The sequence below is a fragment of the Rattus norvegicus genome, chromosome 17 (assembly GCF_036323735.1).
Source record: "Rattus norvegicus strain BN/NHsdMcwi chromosome 17, GRCr8, whole genome shotgun sequence".
In the NCBI taxonomy this organism is placed as follows: domain Eukaryota; kingdom Metazoa; phylum Chordata; class Mammalia; order Rodentia; family Muridae; genus Rattus; species Rattus norvegicus.
This window is the reverse complement of record NC_086035.1, coordinates 12,754,506-12,772,242: the sequence shown is the minus strand read 5'-3', so window position 1 is coordinate 12,772,242 and position 17,737 is coordinate 12,754,506. Positions and strand designations below refer to the sequence as shown.

At 49.4% G+C, this 17,737-nt stretch overlaps 1 protein-coding gene across 4 annotated transcripts in view; it reads left to right on the top strand.

The window, feature by feature from the left end:
- Syk (spleen associated tyrosine kinase) overlaps positions 1-15,750 on the top strand; it is a 74,435-nt gene extending 58,685 nt beyond the window's left edge. For all 4 annotated transcript variants that reach the window (XM_039095375.2, XM_039095377.2, XM_039095376.2 and 1 more), the window contains 5 exons: positions 3,623-3,832; positions 5,794-5,983; positions 6,983-7,123; positions 8,217-8,329; positions 12,565-15,750. In XM_039095375.2, the coding sequence (XP_038951303.1) occupies positions 3,623-3,832; positions 5,794-5,983; positions 6,983-7,123; positions 8,217-8,329; positions 12,565-12,637 (727 nt within the window). In that variant the 3' untranslated portion in view covers positions 12,638-15,750. The remainder of the gene's footprint in view (positions 1-3,622; positions 3,833-5,793; positions 5,984-6,982; positions 7,124-8,216; positions 8,330-12,564) is intronic.
- The last annotated feature ends 1,987 nt before the right edge of the window (positions 15,751-17,737 follow it).

Sequence of the window (17,737 nt, the reverse complement as noted above, 5' to 3'; positions counted from 1 at the left end):
TAGGTAAGCGCTCTACCACTGAGCTAAATCCCCAGCCCACGAAGCGTCTTAGTTGCTGTTCTACTACTGGGAAGAGACACCATGACCATGTATAAAAGGAAGCACTTAATTGGGGGCTTGTTTAGTTTCAGAGGGTGAGTCCATGAACGTGGTGGCAGCGGGAAGGCATGGCCCTGGAGTAGTAGTAGCTGAGCTTATGCCTTATTCACAGGTTGGAGGCAGAGAGCCAGAAACCTCAATGCCCAGCCCCAGTTACAGGCATCTGCCAACAAGGCCACGCCCACTACATCAAGGCCACACCTACTCATTCTCAAAACAATTCTACCAACCTGGGACCAAGCCTTCAAGTGTATGAGCCCACAGCGGCTTTTCTCATTCAAACCGCCAGGTGAAGTTAGCAGTCAATTGCTTTCTTAAAATTCTCATAACGGAGCCTTACTCTCTTATCTGTAAAAGAGCCCTGTTGCAGTTAAAAAAAAAGGCAGAGCAACCGGTTCCCTTGAATACCTGGGCCGACCTTCTCTCACAAGTTCCAGCTCTGGCGGGCCATAGGAACTAGCACCAATTTATCTCCGGGGCTCCACACAGGCCCCCCATAGCCGCACCTTGCCACACTGCGTTGCTCTCACGCACAGTTCCCTTGGCGGGTTGTTGCCATGGCAAGCATACACATCCTAATTCTGTGCTGGGCTTGGTGCGGTCCCTCCACCACCACACCGCCCTTCTCTTGAACTCGATTAAGTCGCCACATGAAAGAACACACCGCGCAATAACCTCTGATCCAGTTGATAAGATATAATTTGCCCATCTAGACAGCACAAAATCCTGTACACACCCATTCCTTAAAAATATTCGTAATAACCTGTGGCTATGCGCAGAGAAGAATCTTAACATCTGCCGCCATGTTCTTCCAGCTCCTTCTCTCCTGCTTCTCCCTCTCCTCCTAAAACCTCTGTTCCCGCCTCCTTTCCTTCTCGTCCAATCACAGGCCTTGTTTTATCTTGTCTGTCTTCACCTGCATCATGACATCAACCTACAGAGCCCAATGCTTGGAAGACCAGGAGTTTCATAGTCCCTCCCTGGGCTATCTAAACAAACATTCGGAAATCAGAACAATGGTAGCCTCTTAGAAATAGTGGGGCATCCTCTTTCTCTTCTGCTTTCCTAGAAGACGTGGTATTTTCTTTTTTAAATGTCCTAGAGGAATCCAGAGACCTTTTTAAACTTCTTAATTTAGATCCCTGCCTCACACCACATATGCAATGATAGACCTAACTGTGGAAGCTGAAGTAGGTGGCTAGAGATGACAGAATGGAGCCTCTCATCTTCCCGGGAGGACCCAGAGAGGCTCCTGGGGGATTGAAAATATCTAAATCCTCCTGTCAGACTACAGGCTGCATTCTAGAGCACCACACTAGCTGTGTGTACTTTCCTGGGTGCCTGCCCCACTTATTCTGTTATTTGGCCTAGTGTATTTGGGGTGTGTGTGTGTGTGTGTGTGTGTGTGTGTGTGTGTGTGTGTGTACATGCATGTGGTCTGGGAATCAAACTCCAGTCTTCAAGCTTGACAGGGAGCATTTTTATCCACTGAGCCCCTCATGGCCTCCTCCCTGATTAGTTCTGTTTATATTCTCCAGTCTGAAGGTTCAACAAAAGAAACAACTTCTCATGCTTGTGGAAATTTCATCACAGGTAGATTTTCAAAGCATACATAGTTAACGTCTGTTCTTTCACTTAAGCCACGCTTTTATGAGAATACTTTCAAGAGTTCAGCATGATCTGTGTGATGTTTTTGTGAGAGAAGGAAAAAAAATCTATATTTTCGAAACACGTTGAGGCTTGCTTAAAAGTAACAAAGCCCAGTGGGGGAGAAGTGTTTCCTTCCCTTTAACTCTGAGCTTGAACGGTGTGTGTGCTTCGAACTGGGCATGTTGGGTACACATCCGTGATACCCAGTGCCCCAGAGGTAGAGACAGGAGGATCAGTAGTCTAAGGTCATCTCCTACTATACAGAGAGTTTAAAGCCACAGTGAATTACATGAGACCCTGTTTCAAAAGTTAAAAAAATAAAGTAGAACAATGTATCTTTTAAAAATTCTGGGCCTGGAGGCTCATTTTCAATATCATAAAGAAACTTTGTATTCTTTTATGCATATAGACATAACCCCACCCCATCCCCACTGTTAAATTACATGACCCCGCAGAAAGCTGTATGTGTGTCACAACTGGGGAACTTTATTGAAGCTGTTTCTAATATTTCACAATTCAGGGACTTTCCTCAGCTTGGACCCTTCTCCACTGCTGACCACTACACGTGCTTACAGGGAGTGGGGCATAGTTCCTCTGTCTCTAAAAGAACAGCTGTCAAGAGAGTCTCTGGTGTCCTGTGTGGAACTATCACCTGTCAATAAAAAGCTGATGCCCATTGACTGAGGCAGGAAATAGGAGGTGGGAGTTCCCATAGGGAAGGAGGAACTCCGGGATGGAGGAACAGGAAGAGATCCACTCCAAACTCTGAGGAAGACAGTAGGAAACTGAGGAAAGGTAGCTAGCCTTGTGGCAGACTTAGAGTAGGTTAAACGGAATAGCTGAGTTATGTGCTAGCTGGGAACAAACCCAAGCTTATGGCCGAAGCATTTATTCCTAAATAATAAATCTCAGCCCCCAGTTACAAATAGTAGATTGGGAGCCTCGCTACAGTAGAAGCTTTTTCTGGGAGACAGGAACAAATATATACTCCTCCACACAGAGCACCAACCACAAACCAGAGAACCATCCCCGAAGTCCAATCTGGGGAACCAGTGACTGGGCTCACCCGTGAGCACTGCCATACCTAGTTTGAAGCACACATATTGTGAAAGCTCAGAGTTAAAGGGAAGGAAACACTCCTCTCCCACTGGGCTTTGTTACTTTTAAGCAAGCCTCAACGTGTTTCAAAAATAACCAATCTTTTTCATTTTTCTCACAAAAATATCATGCGGATCATGCTGAATTCTTGAAAGTATTCTAACAAACTGTGCATTACATGAAAGAACAAACATTAGCTAGGTGTGATTTGAAATTTTACACCTGTGATAACATGTTCACAAGAATGAGAAAAAGGGTACTAGCCATTTATTTCAATGTGTGTCCATGTGTCCATGTCCATGTGTCTGTGTCCGTGTGTGTGTGTGTGTTCACGCACATGTGTGCAGGTACTCCTGCCACGGCACATATATGTATAGGTCAAAGGACAACCTTGGATGTCACCTCTTACCATTTACCTTGTTTCCAACTGTTTCTAGGGGTTCACAAATATCCATAGACTCTCCCTTCTCTGCCTCTCATCTTTCCCTAGAAGTGCTAGGATTACAGATGTATGCTACTGTATCCAACTTTCTGTGGGTTCTGGGGATCCGAACTCTGGTCCTCACTCTTGCATGCAAGCACGTTATACACTGGGCTATCTCACCAGCCTATGACCGTTCTCCCCCACCCTCCGAATTGTTTTTAAAGATTCTCATTGGGCAGCGAGTAAGTCAGCATCATTCCCCTCCACCCACCCCCGCTCCACAATGGCCTCAGAGAAGAGAACCTCTAGGCAGTTTGGAAAGTTTCTCACAAGTTACAATCTGTGTTACAGAGTTGTAAAAACAGTGGCTGTGAAAATCCTGAAGAATGAGGCCAACGACCCGGCTCTGAAGGACGAGCTGCTGGCGGAGGCCAACGTCATGCAGCAGCTGGACAACCCCTACATTGTGCGCATGATCGGAATCTGTGAGGCGGAGTCGTGGATGCTGGTGATGGAGATGGCGGAGCTGGGGCCCCTCAACAAGTACCTGCAGCAGAACAGGTACCCTGGAGCACGGGAGCTGTGCGCAGCGCTACCCCCCGCCCTCCCACCCCACCTTTAGGCTGTGCTGGGGCCTGATTTCTAGGGGAAGCGCAGGCGCGCACTCTCTCGCTGCTCTCTCGCGCTCTCTCTGTCTCTCTCTGGGGGTGCACCTGTGTGTAGAGGTCAGAGGTCAGTATTGGAGATCGCACCTCTATCCTCTGTCAATCTCCATCTTAATGTTTTTTATTTACAGGTATGTTGGTGTGAGTGTGTGCTACACGAGTGCAGGTACTCCTGGAGGCTAGAAGAGCCTGCCAGATCCCTAGGCGCTGGAGTTACAGCTCTCGTGAGCCTCCCCACATAGGCGCTGGGAACCAAACTCAGGTCCTCTGCAAGAACAGTACCTGGTTCTTAACCACTGAACTCTCTCGTTAGCTCTCCATGTTATTTCGCGAGATAAGCTCTCTCCCTAAGACTGGAGCTCACCAATTCAGCCAAACTGGCCAGCCACAGAGCCCCAGGGATTACAGGTCCTCACTGGCATTACCTGGCTCTTACATGAGCTCTGTGGATCCCGACTCAGTCTTCATCCTTGTACAGCAAACATTTTACCAACTAAGAACAACTCTGCCAGTGATATAATCCTCAATGTGTGTGGACAGGGCGTTGCCTACCAACAGGCAGAACATTCTTCTGTCATCAACACCTTGAGCCAACATTTTCCTGGGACACCAGGAAAATTGTCTTGTCTGGCTGACCTCGTGAGTGCCTGCATCTGAAGGGGCAGCGGCAGTTCATTGATTCTGGTTAGCAGCGGTCCAGGCACAGCCGCCCTAAGGCGGCTTGCCGGCATAGAGCAACAACCTGGTTCCTCATTTTGTACAGCTTCCCTTTCTCATTTTTAGCGTGCATGTGTGAGGGTGAGCCTGGGCACAGGTGCAGCAAGTGCAGGCCAAAGGTCAAGCTAAAGCAACGCCCATCCTTGGAATACCGTCTGCTTCCTTTGAGACAGGGGTCCCTCACAGGCCTGAGCTCATCAATTTAGCTAGACTGCTTGGGCAGGGAACAGAAAGAATCCACCCACTTCACTTCCCCAGCCTTGGGATTACAAGCATGGGTCACCACGCCTGGCTTTGATTTCGCATGAGTGCTGGGCATCAAACTCAGGTGGTCCTGCTTGCAGGATGAGCACATTCCTAAAAGCTTTCTCTGTAACTCTATGATTTTATTTTATTTCATTGTCCATCTCAAAGCATGCGTGGGAATGAAACACACCAAGCCCAGGAGAACGGTGTTCGGTCTGGAACAGCCGTGTGTCGGCAAGATTACCTGCCCTGCTCATGCCTCCGGTTGTTTTTTGCCTGTCTCTGTGTGTAGTATACATATGTGTATGCACATCTGCATGGGTGGGTATGCATGCCCGTGCATACGTGCAGAGGCCAGGAGAGGACACAGTGTGTCCTTCTCCATCAGGTGCGGCAGCACTGCCTTTAATCCCAACGCCAGAGAGCCCGGGGTTGGTGGATCTCTGTGAGTTTGAGGCCAGTCTGACCTACACAGTGCGTTCCAGGTTAGTTAGGGCTACATAGTGAGACCCTATCAAAAAAGGGGGGAAAAAGGTTCTCCCACTAAACAGGAAGTCCTGCTATTGTGGTTTGGTTTGGTGTGGTTTGGTTTGGTGCTGTTTTGGCGAGGCTGGTAGCCAGCAAGCTTCTAGATCTTCCTGTCTCCACCTCCTACCAGTGCTGGGATTACAGCACACGTGACAACGCTCAATTTCTCCCCTGGCTTCTAGGGCTCAAAGTTTAGGTCCTCAGGTTGTACGTGCAGCAAATGTTCTCACCCCGAGTCATCTTCCCAGCCCATCCTACTGTTGAAGAAGAAGCAAGAAGTGGGCCCCTCTTCTGGGTACACGGGAACACGGCTGTGTGTTTGGAATGGCCCCGTCCACTCTTGGTAATGGCATCATGTGATTCTAGGCACATCAAGGATAAGAACATCATCGAGCTGGTTCACCAGGTTTCCATGGGAATGAAGTATTTGGAGGAGAGCAATTTTGTGCACAGAGATCTGGCCGCGAGGAACGTGCTTCTGGTCACCCAGCACTACGCCAAGATCAGTGACTTCGGTCTTTCCAAAGCCCTCCGTGCTGATGAAAACTACTACAAGGTAGGGCAGCTCAGTGCGGGAGGCTGAGGGTCAATCCATGGTCAAGGTTGCAGGTCAGAAAATGTGCGCCCTCTGTATTTTATGATGGCACAAATCTCACCAGTAACCTTGGAGGAAAGTGTTTTTAAGATTGATTCTGTCAATCAAGAAGCAGAACGCATAACTAGTGGTAATGTTTCTCAACCGGAGTCTTGTTCAGAGTAGCATCCTATGCTGGTTTGGGGGTTTTGGGTGGGGTGGGGGTGGGGGTGGTTGGTTGTTGTTTTTTTACATTTACTTACCTTGTCTGGTATACATAGGCATATGTGACATAGAGTACTAACAGAGGTCAGAAGACACCTTAGGTTGGTTCTTTCCATCTATTTTGTATAGAGCACTTGAACTCCAATCTTTAGTCTTGACAGCAGACACCTTACCTATTGAACCATCTTGCTGACCCTGAGTGCTTGCACCAACTTATTTTGAAAAACATAAGTTGGACAAGTTGATTTTTCTTCTTAGGGTTTCATGCAGCCCAAGTCGCTGTCTGTCTCCTGAGTGCTGGGGTTATAGGCGTACACCCCCACAATTGGGTTACCCAGTGGTTCTCAGCCTTCCTAATGCTATGACCCTTTAAAGCACTTCCTCATGATGTGGTGACCCCCCCAACCCCAACCATAAAATTACTTCATTGCTACCTCATAGCTGTAATTTTGCCACTGTTTCGGATTGCAATGCAAATGTCTGATATGCAGGATGGTCTGATATGTGACCTCTGATGGGGTCACAACCCACAGACTGAGAACCACTGGGGGCTTTATGCTTGTTGAATGAAGCCATTTCCTCGGTCCCAGAACTAGGAGATTCTTAGGAGATTTTTCTGAGTTCCTTTCATTTGAATTGACACTGTGAATTTCGGCAGAGGCCTTTTCCTGCTCCCCTCCTTAAACCCAACTCCTTTGTGCATCGGCGTGTACACGCCGGGCTTAACGCGTCACAGAATGTCCACTCTGCCTCCAGGCCCAGACCCACGGGAAGTGGCCGGTGAAGTGGTACGCCCCCGAATGCATCAACTACTTTAAGTTCTCCAGTAAGAGTGATGTCTGGAGCTTCGGAGTCCTGATGTGGGAAGCGTTCTCCTACGGGCAGAAGCCATACAGAGTGAGCCATGCTTAGCTGTGTGTTTCCTGTCTCAGCTTCTTGGACTTAGGAAACTGTCACTGAGCATAGGGTTATTGCCACAAGAACCGGAACCCAGGGGATCTGGGGACGCCCTGGGGTCTCTCATCACCTTCTAACAGTGGGTGGTTAGCGCAACCTAACCTAAGCTTGCACCCACTGGGGGAAATGACATGTGATACTAAGTGAACACGATCTCACTGTGTGCTACACACAGCCATGCACCAGACACAGCCCCATCCTTCCTGAGAGTAAAACAGGAACATCGAGTATTTCAGTTGTTGCCATGTGTGTTCTCATGTGTGTGCACACCATGTGTGTGTGTATAGTGTGTGTGTGAGTGTAGTATGTGTGTATGAGTGTAGTGTGTGTGCATATGTGTGTAGTGTGTGTGAGTGTAGTGTATGTGTATAGTATGTGTATATGTGTGTAATGTGTGTGTGTGTAGTGTGTGTGAGTATAGTGTGTGTGCATATGTGTGTAGTGTGTGTGAGTGTAGTGTGTATGTTTAGTGTGTGTGTGTGGGTGTAGTGTATGTTTATAGTATGTGTATATGTGTGTAATGTGTGTGTAGTGTGGGTGAGTGTAGTGTGTGTGTGAGTGTAGTGTGTGTAGTGTGTGTGTGTGAGTGTGTGAATGTAGTGTGTGTGAGTATGTGTGTGTAATATGTGTGTGAGTGTAGTGTATGTGTATTTTGTGTGTGAGTGTGTGTAAGTGTAGTGTGTGTGTGTGTAAGTGTAGTGTGTGTGTAGTGTGTGTGTGTGTGTGTGTGTGTGTGTGTGTGTGTGTGTGTTTACTGGGTGCAGACAGATCCTAGGGTATCATTCAATGGCTTATCACAAATGAAGCTTCCCAAAAACCGAATTCCCTAAATGAGGGATCAAAACAGAAACTCCACAGCCTCCCCTCTCCCCTACACACTTCTCACTGGGCAACCAGGCTGACTCGAGGATTCCAGAGGAGAGGCCCCTACTCTTGTCTTGTGACTTATGTCACTTGAAGTCTCCTGTGTGTCTGCGGGTGAGGTACTCTTGTTTGTATATTTTGAAAGCTTGTGTCCATTTTCACATCTCAGGGGATGAAAGGGAGCGAAGTGACTGCCATGCTGGAGAAAGGAGAGCGGATGGGGTGCCCTCCAGGATGCCCGAGAGAGATGTACGACTTGATGAACCTATGCTGGACTTACGAGTGAGTGCCCAACCCTTCCTACCATTGACCTGAAGGTTCTAGAAGTAGGCAGTGTGGCTGCTGCTGTCCTAACTTCATTTCTGTCGCTGTGATAAAATGCCATGACCAAAATATAACTTAGAGGGGAAGGATTTATTTTAGCAAGGAACTCCAGGTTACAGTCCATGATCACAAAGTCAGGGAGGTGGAAACTTAAAACCATTTGGTCATAGCATATCAGAACGCTGAGAGAGAAGATGGGACACGTGCTTCCAGTGCTCAGTTCTCTTTCTCCTTTCACAGAAAGTTCAGGATTCCCTGGTCCAGTGGCCTCCCATGGTGGCCTGGGTCTTCATTCAAATAACACAGGACAGTTCCACCACAGGCCAACCTGTTGTAGACTTGTGGAAACTCTCTTCCCAAGGGGTTCCAGACTGTGTCGAGTTGACAATGGAAACAAACCACAGCTACTGCTACAGAGTTTGTGACCCCTGGGAAAAGACCATAGACTCCATCTGATGGTATTTAAAAGATTTATCGATTAGCTGCAAGCAGGAGGAGCAATCTCTGAGCCACTGTTTGAAACTGCTGTGAAGGAGGGTCGTGAGGGTCTGTTACTGCTGCTGCTGCTGTTGTTTTGTTTTGTTTCCTTTTGTTTTGTTTTAAGAGGAAAACCACAGGAAGACCTCCAGTATCTGAACAGGCAACCAAAAATTGGTCTGTTCTGTATCGCCAAGTTAATCGGTTAAGGCAACTCAAAAACAGCCTTCAGGTCCCTGCATAAGCAAGTTACAGAAGCTAAAAAGGCAGTGGGTCGTGTCATACAAGTCTGGTCGCATCTGTACCTTTGGGGTGGCGATCACTGAGTAGGGGTTACTGGGAATTTATCTTCCAGGGACTGGAGTCAGAGACAAAGAACTGGAGGGAACCAAGAGGGATGCCGGGTTTTAGCCATCACACTGGGTATTAACGTGAAGTGGGCGTTCTCTTGACGCATTGGGAATGTGCTGCCTTCTACATAGGTGAGGGCAGGAGGCAGGCCAGAGATTGACTGTGTACCTATCCAATCATGTCACTTCCCAGCAGGGATACTACTATGTACATTTTGTAACTGTGGGAGTGTCATAAAGCACACTTAGGCAAACCAGGGCCGCCGAGAAGTCACCAGCCCTTATAATTGTACGAGACTTTGTTGTGCCTGGGGGAAAAAAATCACAGAATCCCAGATATCCTCTCAAGCATCTAGAACACTCTTGCCTTTGCCAAACTCAGACATGTCTGGGAGCATCCCTGCTTCCGAGAATCCTAACATGGAGGCTAGAAGCTCCCGCTGACCCCAGAAGCCCCCAGATAGTGATGCAGGGTGGCCACATGCCACATTCATGACTGCCCAGCCTACAAGTTCAGACGCCCCATCCCTATTCTTAGGTACAGTGTGCTTTGCCTTCCCCACCAGCCCTGAGCAGGGCACCGTGCACACGGTGAAGCCACGGTGAGCCACTGGGCATGCTCAGCTGTGGCTGCGGGGAGATACCAGCCACTGTGATAAAGCTGTCTGGTGTTAGTGAGGTTCTCGCTAGCTGACACTGAGTGTAGGCATACATTTTTTTGCAACCTACTTTTAATAAGGGTTCAACCTCTCCTCTGGCCCACCACCCCGCAGAGGCAGTGGAAGAGGAAAGTTATTAGGATGTTGGGGAAGTGGACCTGTTCAGCAGCAGTTCTTTGGGGGCGAGCTCGATCTTCTTGGGCAGCAGTGCATTCCCATAGCAAACACCAAATACGATTCGGCAACTGCAGACCGGTCCTGTAGGCAGGCAAACACCAGGCACAAACCAACAGCTCCAATCCAGTTCCTTCAGCAAGCAGACCCCAGACAGCTGTCACTCAATCCTGAAGAAACCGCCAGGCTCATCAATGGCCTGAGGCGAGGCCGTAGAATCAGCAGGCAGCTGCAGGGACCTCAGGAGCAGTTCTTGGGAGAGTTTCTCTCAAGGGCGTCATCATCACAGGTTGAGCTCAACAATGCTATGTAAGGCGTGTCTTTAGTGAAGAATAGCGAGGCAGGGCAAACCAAAGCTCAGTGCCCATCTCCCACTGTCTGTGGGGTCATATTCATACTCCTTCAACAAGCGTCCTTTCACCTGTGTCTGCCTCAGGAAAACAGTCTTTCATGTGTTTGCTTCAGCAAGACATCCTTTTTACTTTTGTGCCCCAGCAAGACATCATTTGGCATAGCTAACTTTCCAAAGAACTAGACGTTTCCACTTCAATCAAGACCATCCATTAAGATGCTACTGGGCCCGCCCACCCGTGCAGCTCTCTAGAGCTTTGCTCTGTGAGAGAATGCTGGCCCTGGGTTCTATGTCTCTTCTCTCTAATCTCGGCTGAGCCCTGTGGAGCTACGGTTGTGACAGGGCAGATGGCAGAGCAGGGCCAGTTTGGCTTTTAACCCCAGGTTTCCTCACTGAAAGCTCTGTCTGCTCGATCCATCACGGACCAGAATGTAGCAAAGTAAGAGAAGCAAGGTCGGCATTCCAGGGTCCTAAGGAAAGCGGTTGATTCTCAGACTCCATAGAGTCTGCACCAGCACGTTTACTGGGTTCGTTTTTAATTGCATCTGGTGAGAACAAGTTTTTCCTGCCAGTGTTACCCGTGTCCACAGACTGACAACAATTCTCTAGTGCCACCAGAAGCCTAAAAGCAACTTAAAACATCAGAAGTATGTGCAAAGACTGATCCATGAGAGCAGGGAGTACGTGTTCGTGTGTGCAGGTGTGTGCATGCACATGCAGAGGCCGCGAGCTGACTTGGCCTGTCTTCCTCTAATACTCCTGTTTCTCTTTGCTTAATCTCGAGTGTGTGTATGTGTGTGTGCACATGTGCGGGTGGGGGAAGGGGGAGCAGGTCAGAGAACATCATTCAGGCCTCAGTTCTCCTCTTCTACCATATGGGTGCCAAGGATCAAACACAGGTCCTCTGGCTTGGTAGCAAGCGTCTTCACCCACTGAGCCACCCCAGGAGTCTCTCTGCTTTATTATCTGAGACAGTGGTCCTTACCGAGCCCAGATCACATCGATACTGAACCCAGATCACACCAACTCTGCTATACTTACAGGCAGCAAGCCACATGGGATTCCCCTGTGTCTGCCCCACCCCAGTGCTGGGGTTACAGAAATGTACCCCCATACCAGGCTTTAATATAGCTTGTTGGTGACCCCTACTCGGTCCTCACAGTTGGACTGAAACACTTTTATACACTCAGCTGTCTCTCCAGTCCTTGGGCTGTTTGATAGCAGGAACCCGAACACCAGAGGATTTCGTTCTCCTGGGGGGGCCTGAAACCATCCCCTTGTGAGCACAGATGGGGCTGAGCTCCCTTTGAATTGTCAGGTAAAAGTTTCACCCATCACTTGCTCACCTCAGCATTTAAGCTGTCTATGATAGCACAGACTTGCAGGACAGAGACTTAGGATACATGGGGTTGGGTCCTGACCCAGATCACAGCCACAGAAATCTGTGAGTTCTAGCAAGAGCACAAACAAACACCCCTCTCTAAAAGTCCAGCTCGAATGCGGGCACAGTAGATTACAGCTATGTCTGTATTCTCGCAAGATATTGAGCCAAGGGACTAAGGAGATGGCTCTGTGGGTGAAGTGCTTGGTGTGTAACTGTAGGGACCCGAGGTCAATCCCTAGAACCCTTATAAAACATGCCAGGCATGGTGGCAAGTGCTTGTGGTCCCAACACCACCAAGGAAGATGGAGACAGGAAAATTCCAGATGCTTCCTGGTCAGCCAGCCTCGCTTCTTAACAAGTTCCAGGCAATTGACAGACCCTGTCTCAAAAAACCAAGATAGATGATGTCTGAGGACAACACCAAGGTTGTCCTCTGGCCTCCACACGCTCTTAAATCACACCTCCAAACACACGCGCACACACATTTATGAAAGTTCACAGAGAGATTGAGTTAAACATCTGTAGACAGCAGCACAGAGACAAATTAGGAATCTTCAGACACGGAAGAAGTTCTGTACCAAAGTAGCATAGAGCAAAACTCTTCCAGACGCAAGGACATGGGTTCTCAAGACGCTATAAAATGCAGGCTTGAATTCTGTAGGTTTGGAGCGAGAGACACCAATCACGCTGGGTCTGGGTACAGTGACCAGCCTTCACCACCAGGGGGCACGGTGACTTAACCGTGTTTCCACACGCCTACTGACAAACACTAATGCATCTATCTCTTCCTCCTTCAGTGTGGAGAACAGGCCAGGATTCGCGGCTGTGGAACTGCGGCTTCGCAATTACTACTACGACGTGGTTAACTAAGAGCTTGGGTGCCTGTCCGCGGCCACCTCGAATTCTCAAGCGATCGCAGGAAATTTATTCAGATGAACTGGCTCTCAGAGTTTCATCTCCCTCTGCCCAGAGGGAGAGCTAACCAAGCAAAGCTAGGAACTCACTCTCGCAACAGTTCTGGTCCCAAAAGACAGACAAGCAGCAAGCCCGCGGGACCTGAGGACTTGTCTGTCTGGCTTTTGTTTCCATCTGTGTGGTTTTCGTCTTGGGTCACGTTCCGGGAACCATTTCCAAATTCGCTTGACGTCATTCCGTTGCTCTGGGGCCAGGATTTCAGTGTCGCCCCCTGCAGGTCAGAAAGAGAAGTGCTTCGCCATTTCAGCAAAGGACTGAGAGAAACCTCACCAATGCCGTTGGCAAGGCGGAAGACGGTTAAGGAAAATGACAGACTCAGGCACTGCTTTTGCTCTCAGCACTGAGACTGAAACACCACGTGAATGGGATGCTGAGACATGCTGGCTTGGCTTGCACGCCCCTGGAGTCCGCCTCCTTGTAGAATGACTTGAAGTCCGCTGTTGTGTGCTTACAGGAGGAGGCGTGAATAGCATTCTGCATGAAGGCTGCCAGGCAGGGTGGGCTCCCATGATCCTCTGCGACTGAGCCAAGTGTATCAGGCATGGGTCAGAGTCCCTTTCTCTGCAGAAGGAATGAATGCATCCAGGACTCCTTGTTGCGGCCACAATACCTGACCAGCAACCTCAGGGAGGAAACGCTTGTTTGGGCTCACAGGCCATCATGGTGGCAAAGACTTTACAACAGGCAGGAAAGACTTGAGGGCATGAACAAGAAGCTGTAAGGTCACGTGGTATCCACACTGAGGAAGCGAAGAATGAACAGGAAGTAGGACCAGGCTATAAGGCCCCAAAGCCCACCCACCCCACCCCACCCCCCATCCCCCACCCCCCGTGACCCACTTTCCTTCAGCAAGACCCCACTTCCCAAAGGTTCCACAGGTCTCTCAGACAGTGAATGCCAACAGCTGGGGACCAAGTGTTCAAATATACGAGCCTCTGTGGGGAGCCTTTCACATTCAAACTGCAAGAGGTTCCATCCATTTTCTGATGCTATGACTGAACACCTAGATAGGGTGGTGTACAAAGAGAAGCAATGTATCTCTTAGCTGTACATCCCTCTCCAAGGGTCGGAACTGCCCCCAGTGAGATGCAGTGCCAGGCAGCAGCCTTCCTGAATGTCACAGGGTGATATCCCGACAGAGGGGGGAAGCCTTCTCAGGTGTGTCCTTCTCTTATGAGCCCCTGATACCGTCCCAGAGCCTCCTCAGGACCCCACTTCTTCTTAACCATCCCCCAAGGTCCCATCTCCAAACACCATGCTGTGAACCTAGGCACTAAGTCTTCAACACATGAGCCCTGAGGGGACACATTCATACTAGAGCAGACGGCAACACAGTGACCAGGACCACCTCAGGATGAGCTCGCGGATGGAATTTTAATTCAGAATAAAACCAGAGAGGTGACCTTCCCCACAAGTAAGCCTTGCTAAGTGTGACTTTGAGCTCTATCCTCCTGACTTGCATAAGGTTCGGCTAACTACCGACCACACACCAAGTGTCACCTGTCCATAGCACAGTTGCTGAGGACATAAAAGTTACAAAGGCTGCATAGCCTTCCGTCTAGGTCTAGGGGAATGTACAAAGGAAGCATCTCATCCTCACCCCTGAGACACTGACAAACACAGCCAGGGACGGCATGGGAGGCCCCACTGGCGGCGGGTTCGATGAACAGAGCCGGTGAAATGGGTTCCCCTCTTTAGACCAGTAGTTCTCAACCGAGACCCTCCAGTACAGTTCCTAGTGCTGTGATGACCCCCAATCATCAAGTTACTTTGTGGCTACTTCATAACTGTAATTTTGCTACTGTTATGAATCATAGTGTGAATATCTGTTGATATGCAGGATATGCAATGTGCATCCCCCAAGGAGGGCACACCCACAGGTTGGGAACCACTGCCTTTGATATGGAGGCGCTACACTTAGAAGCTATGGGTGTGTCTTGGAACTGTGCTAGTAGGTCAGTCGCCCTGTTGGGGGCGAGATCCCTGTGTGTTGCTGGCTGAGTGGGCCTGCAGAACACCTCCTTGGTGAGGAAATCCCGTGGGTCACTGCCTGATTGAGTCAAGGGAGGAAGAGACACTGTGTTGGTTATGGAGACAGGACCGTCTAGTCTGAGGAAGAAGCTCTCTGCTGAGCTCCTGGCCTACCTTCCCCTGTCCTCAGGGTAGGGCTATTAAAAGGCCACCTTGAAGGTCTGGGGGTGGTTGTGCGAGAACCCTATGGAGGCCTCTGTCTTTTTCCAGTCTTGTTTGCTTTCTGGCCTCTCTAGTAGTGCCTCTCCTTTCCAGGGGGTTGGGACTGACCATTCGTTATCGGGATGTGACCAAGCAGAACGGAGGGAGACACGGCTTTGTCTCCCTTCAGAAGGTCGAAACTGGCTCCTGGACGCAGAAGTCATGTGTGGCTATTGTCCAGGGCTCTCATCTGTTGAAAACTGTGTCTTGCTGTCAAGATTAATTCTCTCCCCTGGGGCCACAGAGGAGGGCGGATGGAGAGAGGATCCTCCCTGGAGGGTTTAGATTCTGAATGCACCATAAATTTGCAAGGTCGGAAACAAGGTCCTTCTCAGGCGTCTATACTTGGCCTAGGTCTGCTCACAAGCTGCCTCTGGTGCTCCGAATCCCTTCTGCCTGGCCGCTGGGCTCACTGTGTGCCTTCACCTATGACCCTTTAATCAGCAGAGCACACGGAGCACCTAATCTGCCTCGCCACATCCCACTGACCTCGCCACACCACATACCTCATGCAGAACCGAATGTCTCTCCAGTAAACGCCCAAGCCAGCCATTCATAAAAACCTGTCTCTGTGTGCACTGGAACATGTCCTCCCTGTACCCAAACCCACTTTGTGTGCCAGACAGTGACTCCACAGGGACGCCAGGCCTGTGATCGCATTGCTCGTTGCAGAGGGAAGCCCCGGGTTGTCCGTCTCAGGGATTACTCCCACCCAGAGCAGCACACAGTGTTCCCCTGTTATTTCAGAAATTATTTTTAATAAAGATCTACTATTAGTCTTGCGGCGACTTTTATGGATGCAGACAGGAGACCCCCGGCTGTACCCTCGACCAGAGTTGAGCAGCCTCTTAGTAAGTGCAACCTGCTTGTGAGATATTGAGTCCTCAGCCACATGGGAACAGAATCTCCAGAGCTCACCTATTCTGCCACTGGAGGAAGCCTGCAAGGAGGGCCCAGTCTTGTTGGGGAAACATCTGTGTCTGGGATTCGTGGGCTTAAGGACTGATAGCCCAACTCAAACCTAATAGAAAGTGGTACAAGGAGACCCAGAAAAGGCCTGGGAGGGCAGGGTGAGCTTTGCCACCGTCTATGAAGACAACATGAAAGCAGCAAGGCAGAGAATGTGAGGATATATAGGTCCAGAGCCCTGAGCTTCTCTCATTCTAAAGGCACATGAGCATACACTACATATAATCACATACATATTCATGTATGCATAGACAAGCATCTTACTCATGTGTACACAGGAACACATACACACGCGTGTACAAACATACATGTACAAACACGGAAGCAAATGCACCCTGCACACACAAACATGAACCTGTGTACACATGTCCACAATTACATGTACATGTTGACATAGCCCTACTCCCAGTGCCACCTTGCACACAAGCTAATCTGGTCTTGGAAACCCCTCCATGGAGAGTCCCTTCCCAGGTGACTCTAGGCTGTGTCATGTTTAAGCATGGTAGAGAACACCGCAAGAACCTGAGTCTAGCCACCAGCACCAGTAAAGAGGCAGTGCATCAACATGTCTGCAGCCCAGCTCTGGGGAGGGAGACGCAGACCACTACAGCTCACTGCCATCCAGCCTCACCCAGCAAGGTTGTCACATTCCCAGTCTTAAAACCCTGTCTTAGAAAAATAAAGTAGAGAGCAGCTAAAGACAACACTCAGTGTCAACTTTCTACATGCACACATACGAACATGCACACATGAATGCATGCACACACACAAGAATGCATACAAACAGGCACACACGAACACATGCACACACACGCTCGCATGCACACATGGGTGTGCGCACACAGTAACACATGAACATGCACACACGTGTGCACAAATACGAACACATGCACATGTGCATGCGCACACATATGGGCACATAGACACACATGAACATGCACACACATGTGCACAAATATGCACACATGTGCACATATGCATGTGCACACATACGAGCACGTAGACACATGAACACATGAACATGCATGCACACATGCATGCAGGCACACACGCCAAAGAACACAACGCCTCTGAACGACCTCAATTTAAGAGCACTGCATGCACACTAATCAACACTTGTCTTTCCACACATGGATGTGTGTGTGTAAGAGCCACAGACTTTTAAAGCTGATAGGTTTACACGTTGTGCCAATCAGTTTCCCAACCCTGTGACAAATACCCCGGAAAACCAACTTCAAAGGAGGAAAGGCTTATCTTGGCCTTGTCCCTGGAGTGAGGGTTGAAGCCTAGGCCCTTGGACAGCCTAACAAGCCAGGTCCGGCCACTTGTTTCAGTATCCAATGGAAGACACAGTGGTGCAAAGCAGAGAATGGAGACTTAGCCAATCCATTTAACCACACCAGGAATCGGAACACAGAGGGCCGTGGGCCCCCTAAGTCCATCTTCTGGGGTCCTGGCTTAAATACAGCACCAGTGATATGTCCCTGTCCAGGTGTACGCCCATCTGGCAACACGCCTCAGCTCCAGTCTCCCTGGAGAAGCACCCTGACTCACTGTAAACCTCTCACCAGGAGACCAGCTTCCCTCCCCGCTGGCGCCAGTTTCAGCCTTTTCCTTCCCCTGTCAACTCCCTGGTGTGCAACTTTGCTGCTCTGATGGCCAAAGGGAGGATGCAGGGTTCTTGTTACAGTAACTTTATTCCTGCCAGGACGTCACAGCTGTGGTCACCAACGCCACTGAATTGTGTCTGTGGTGACACAGCACCTCACAAGAGGAACACACGGTGGAGGCGGC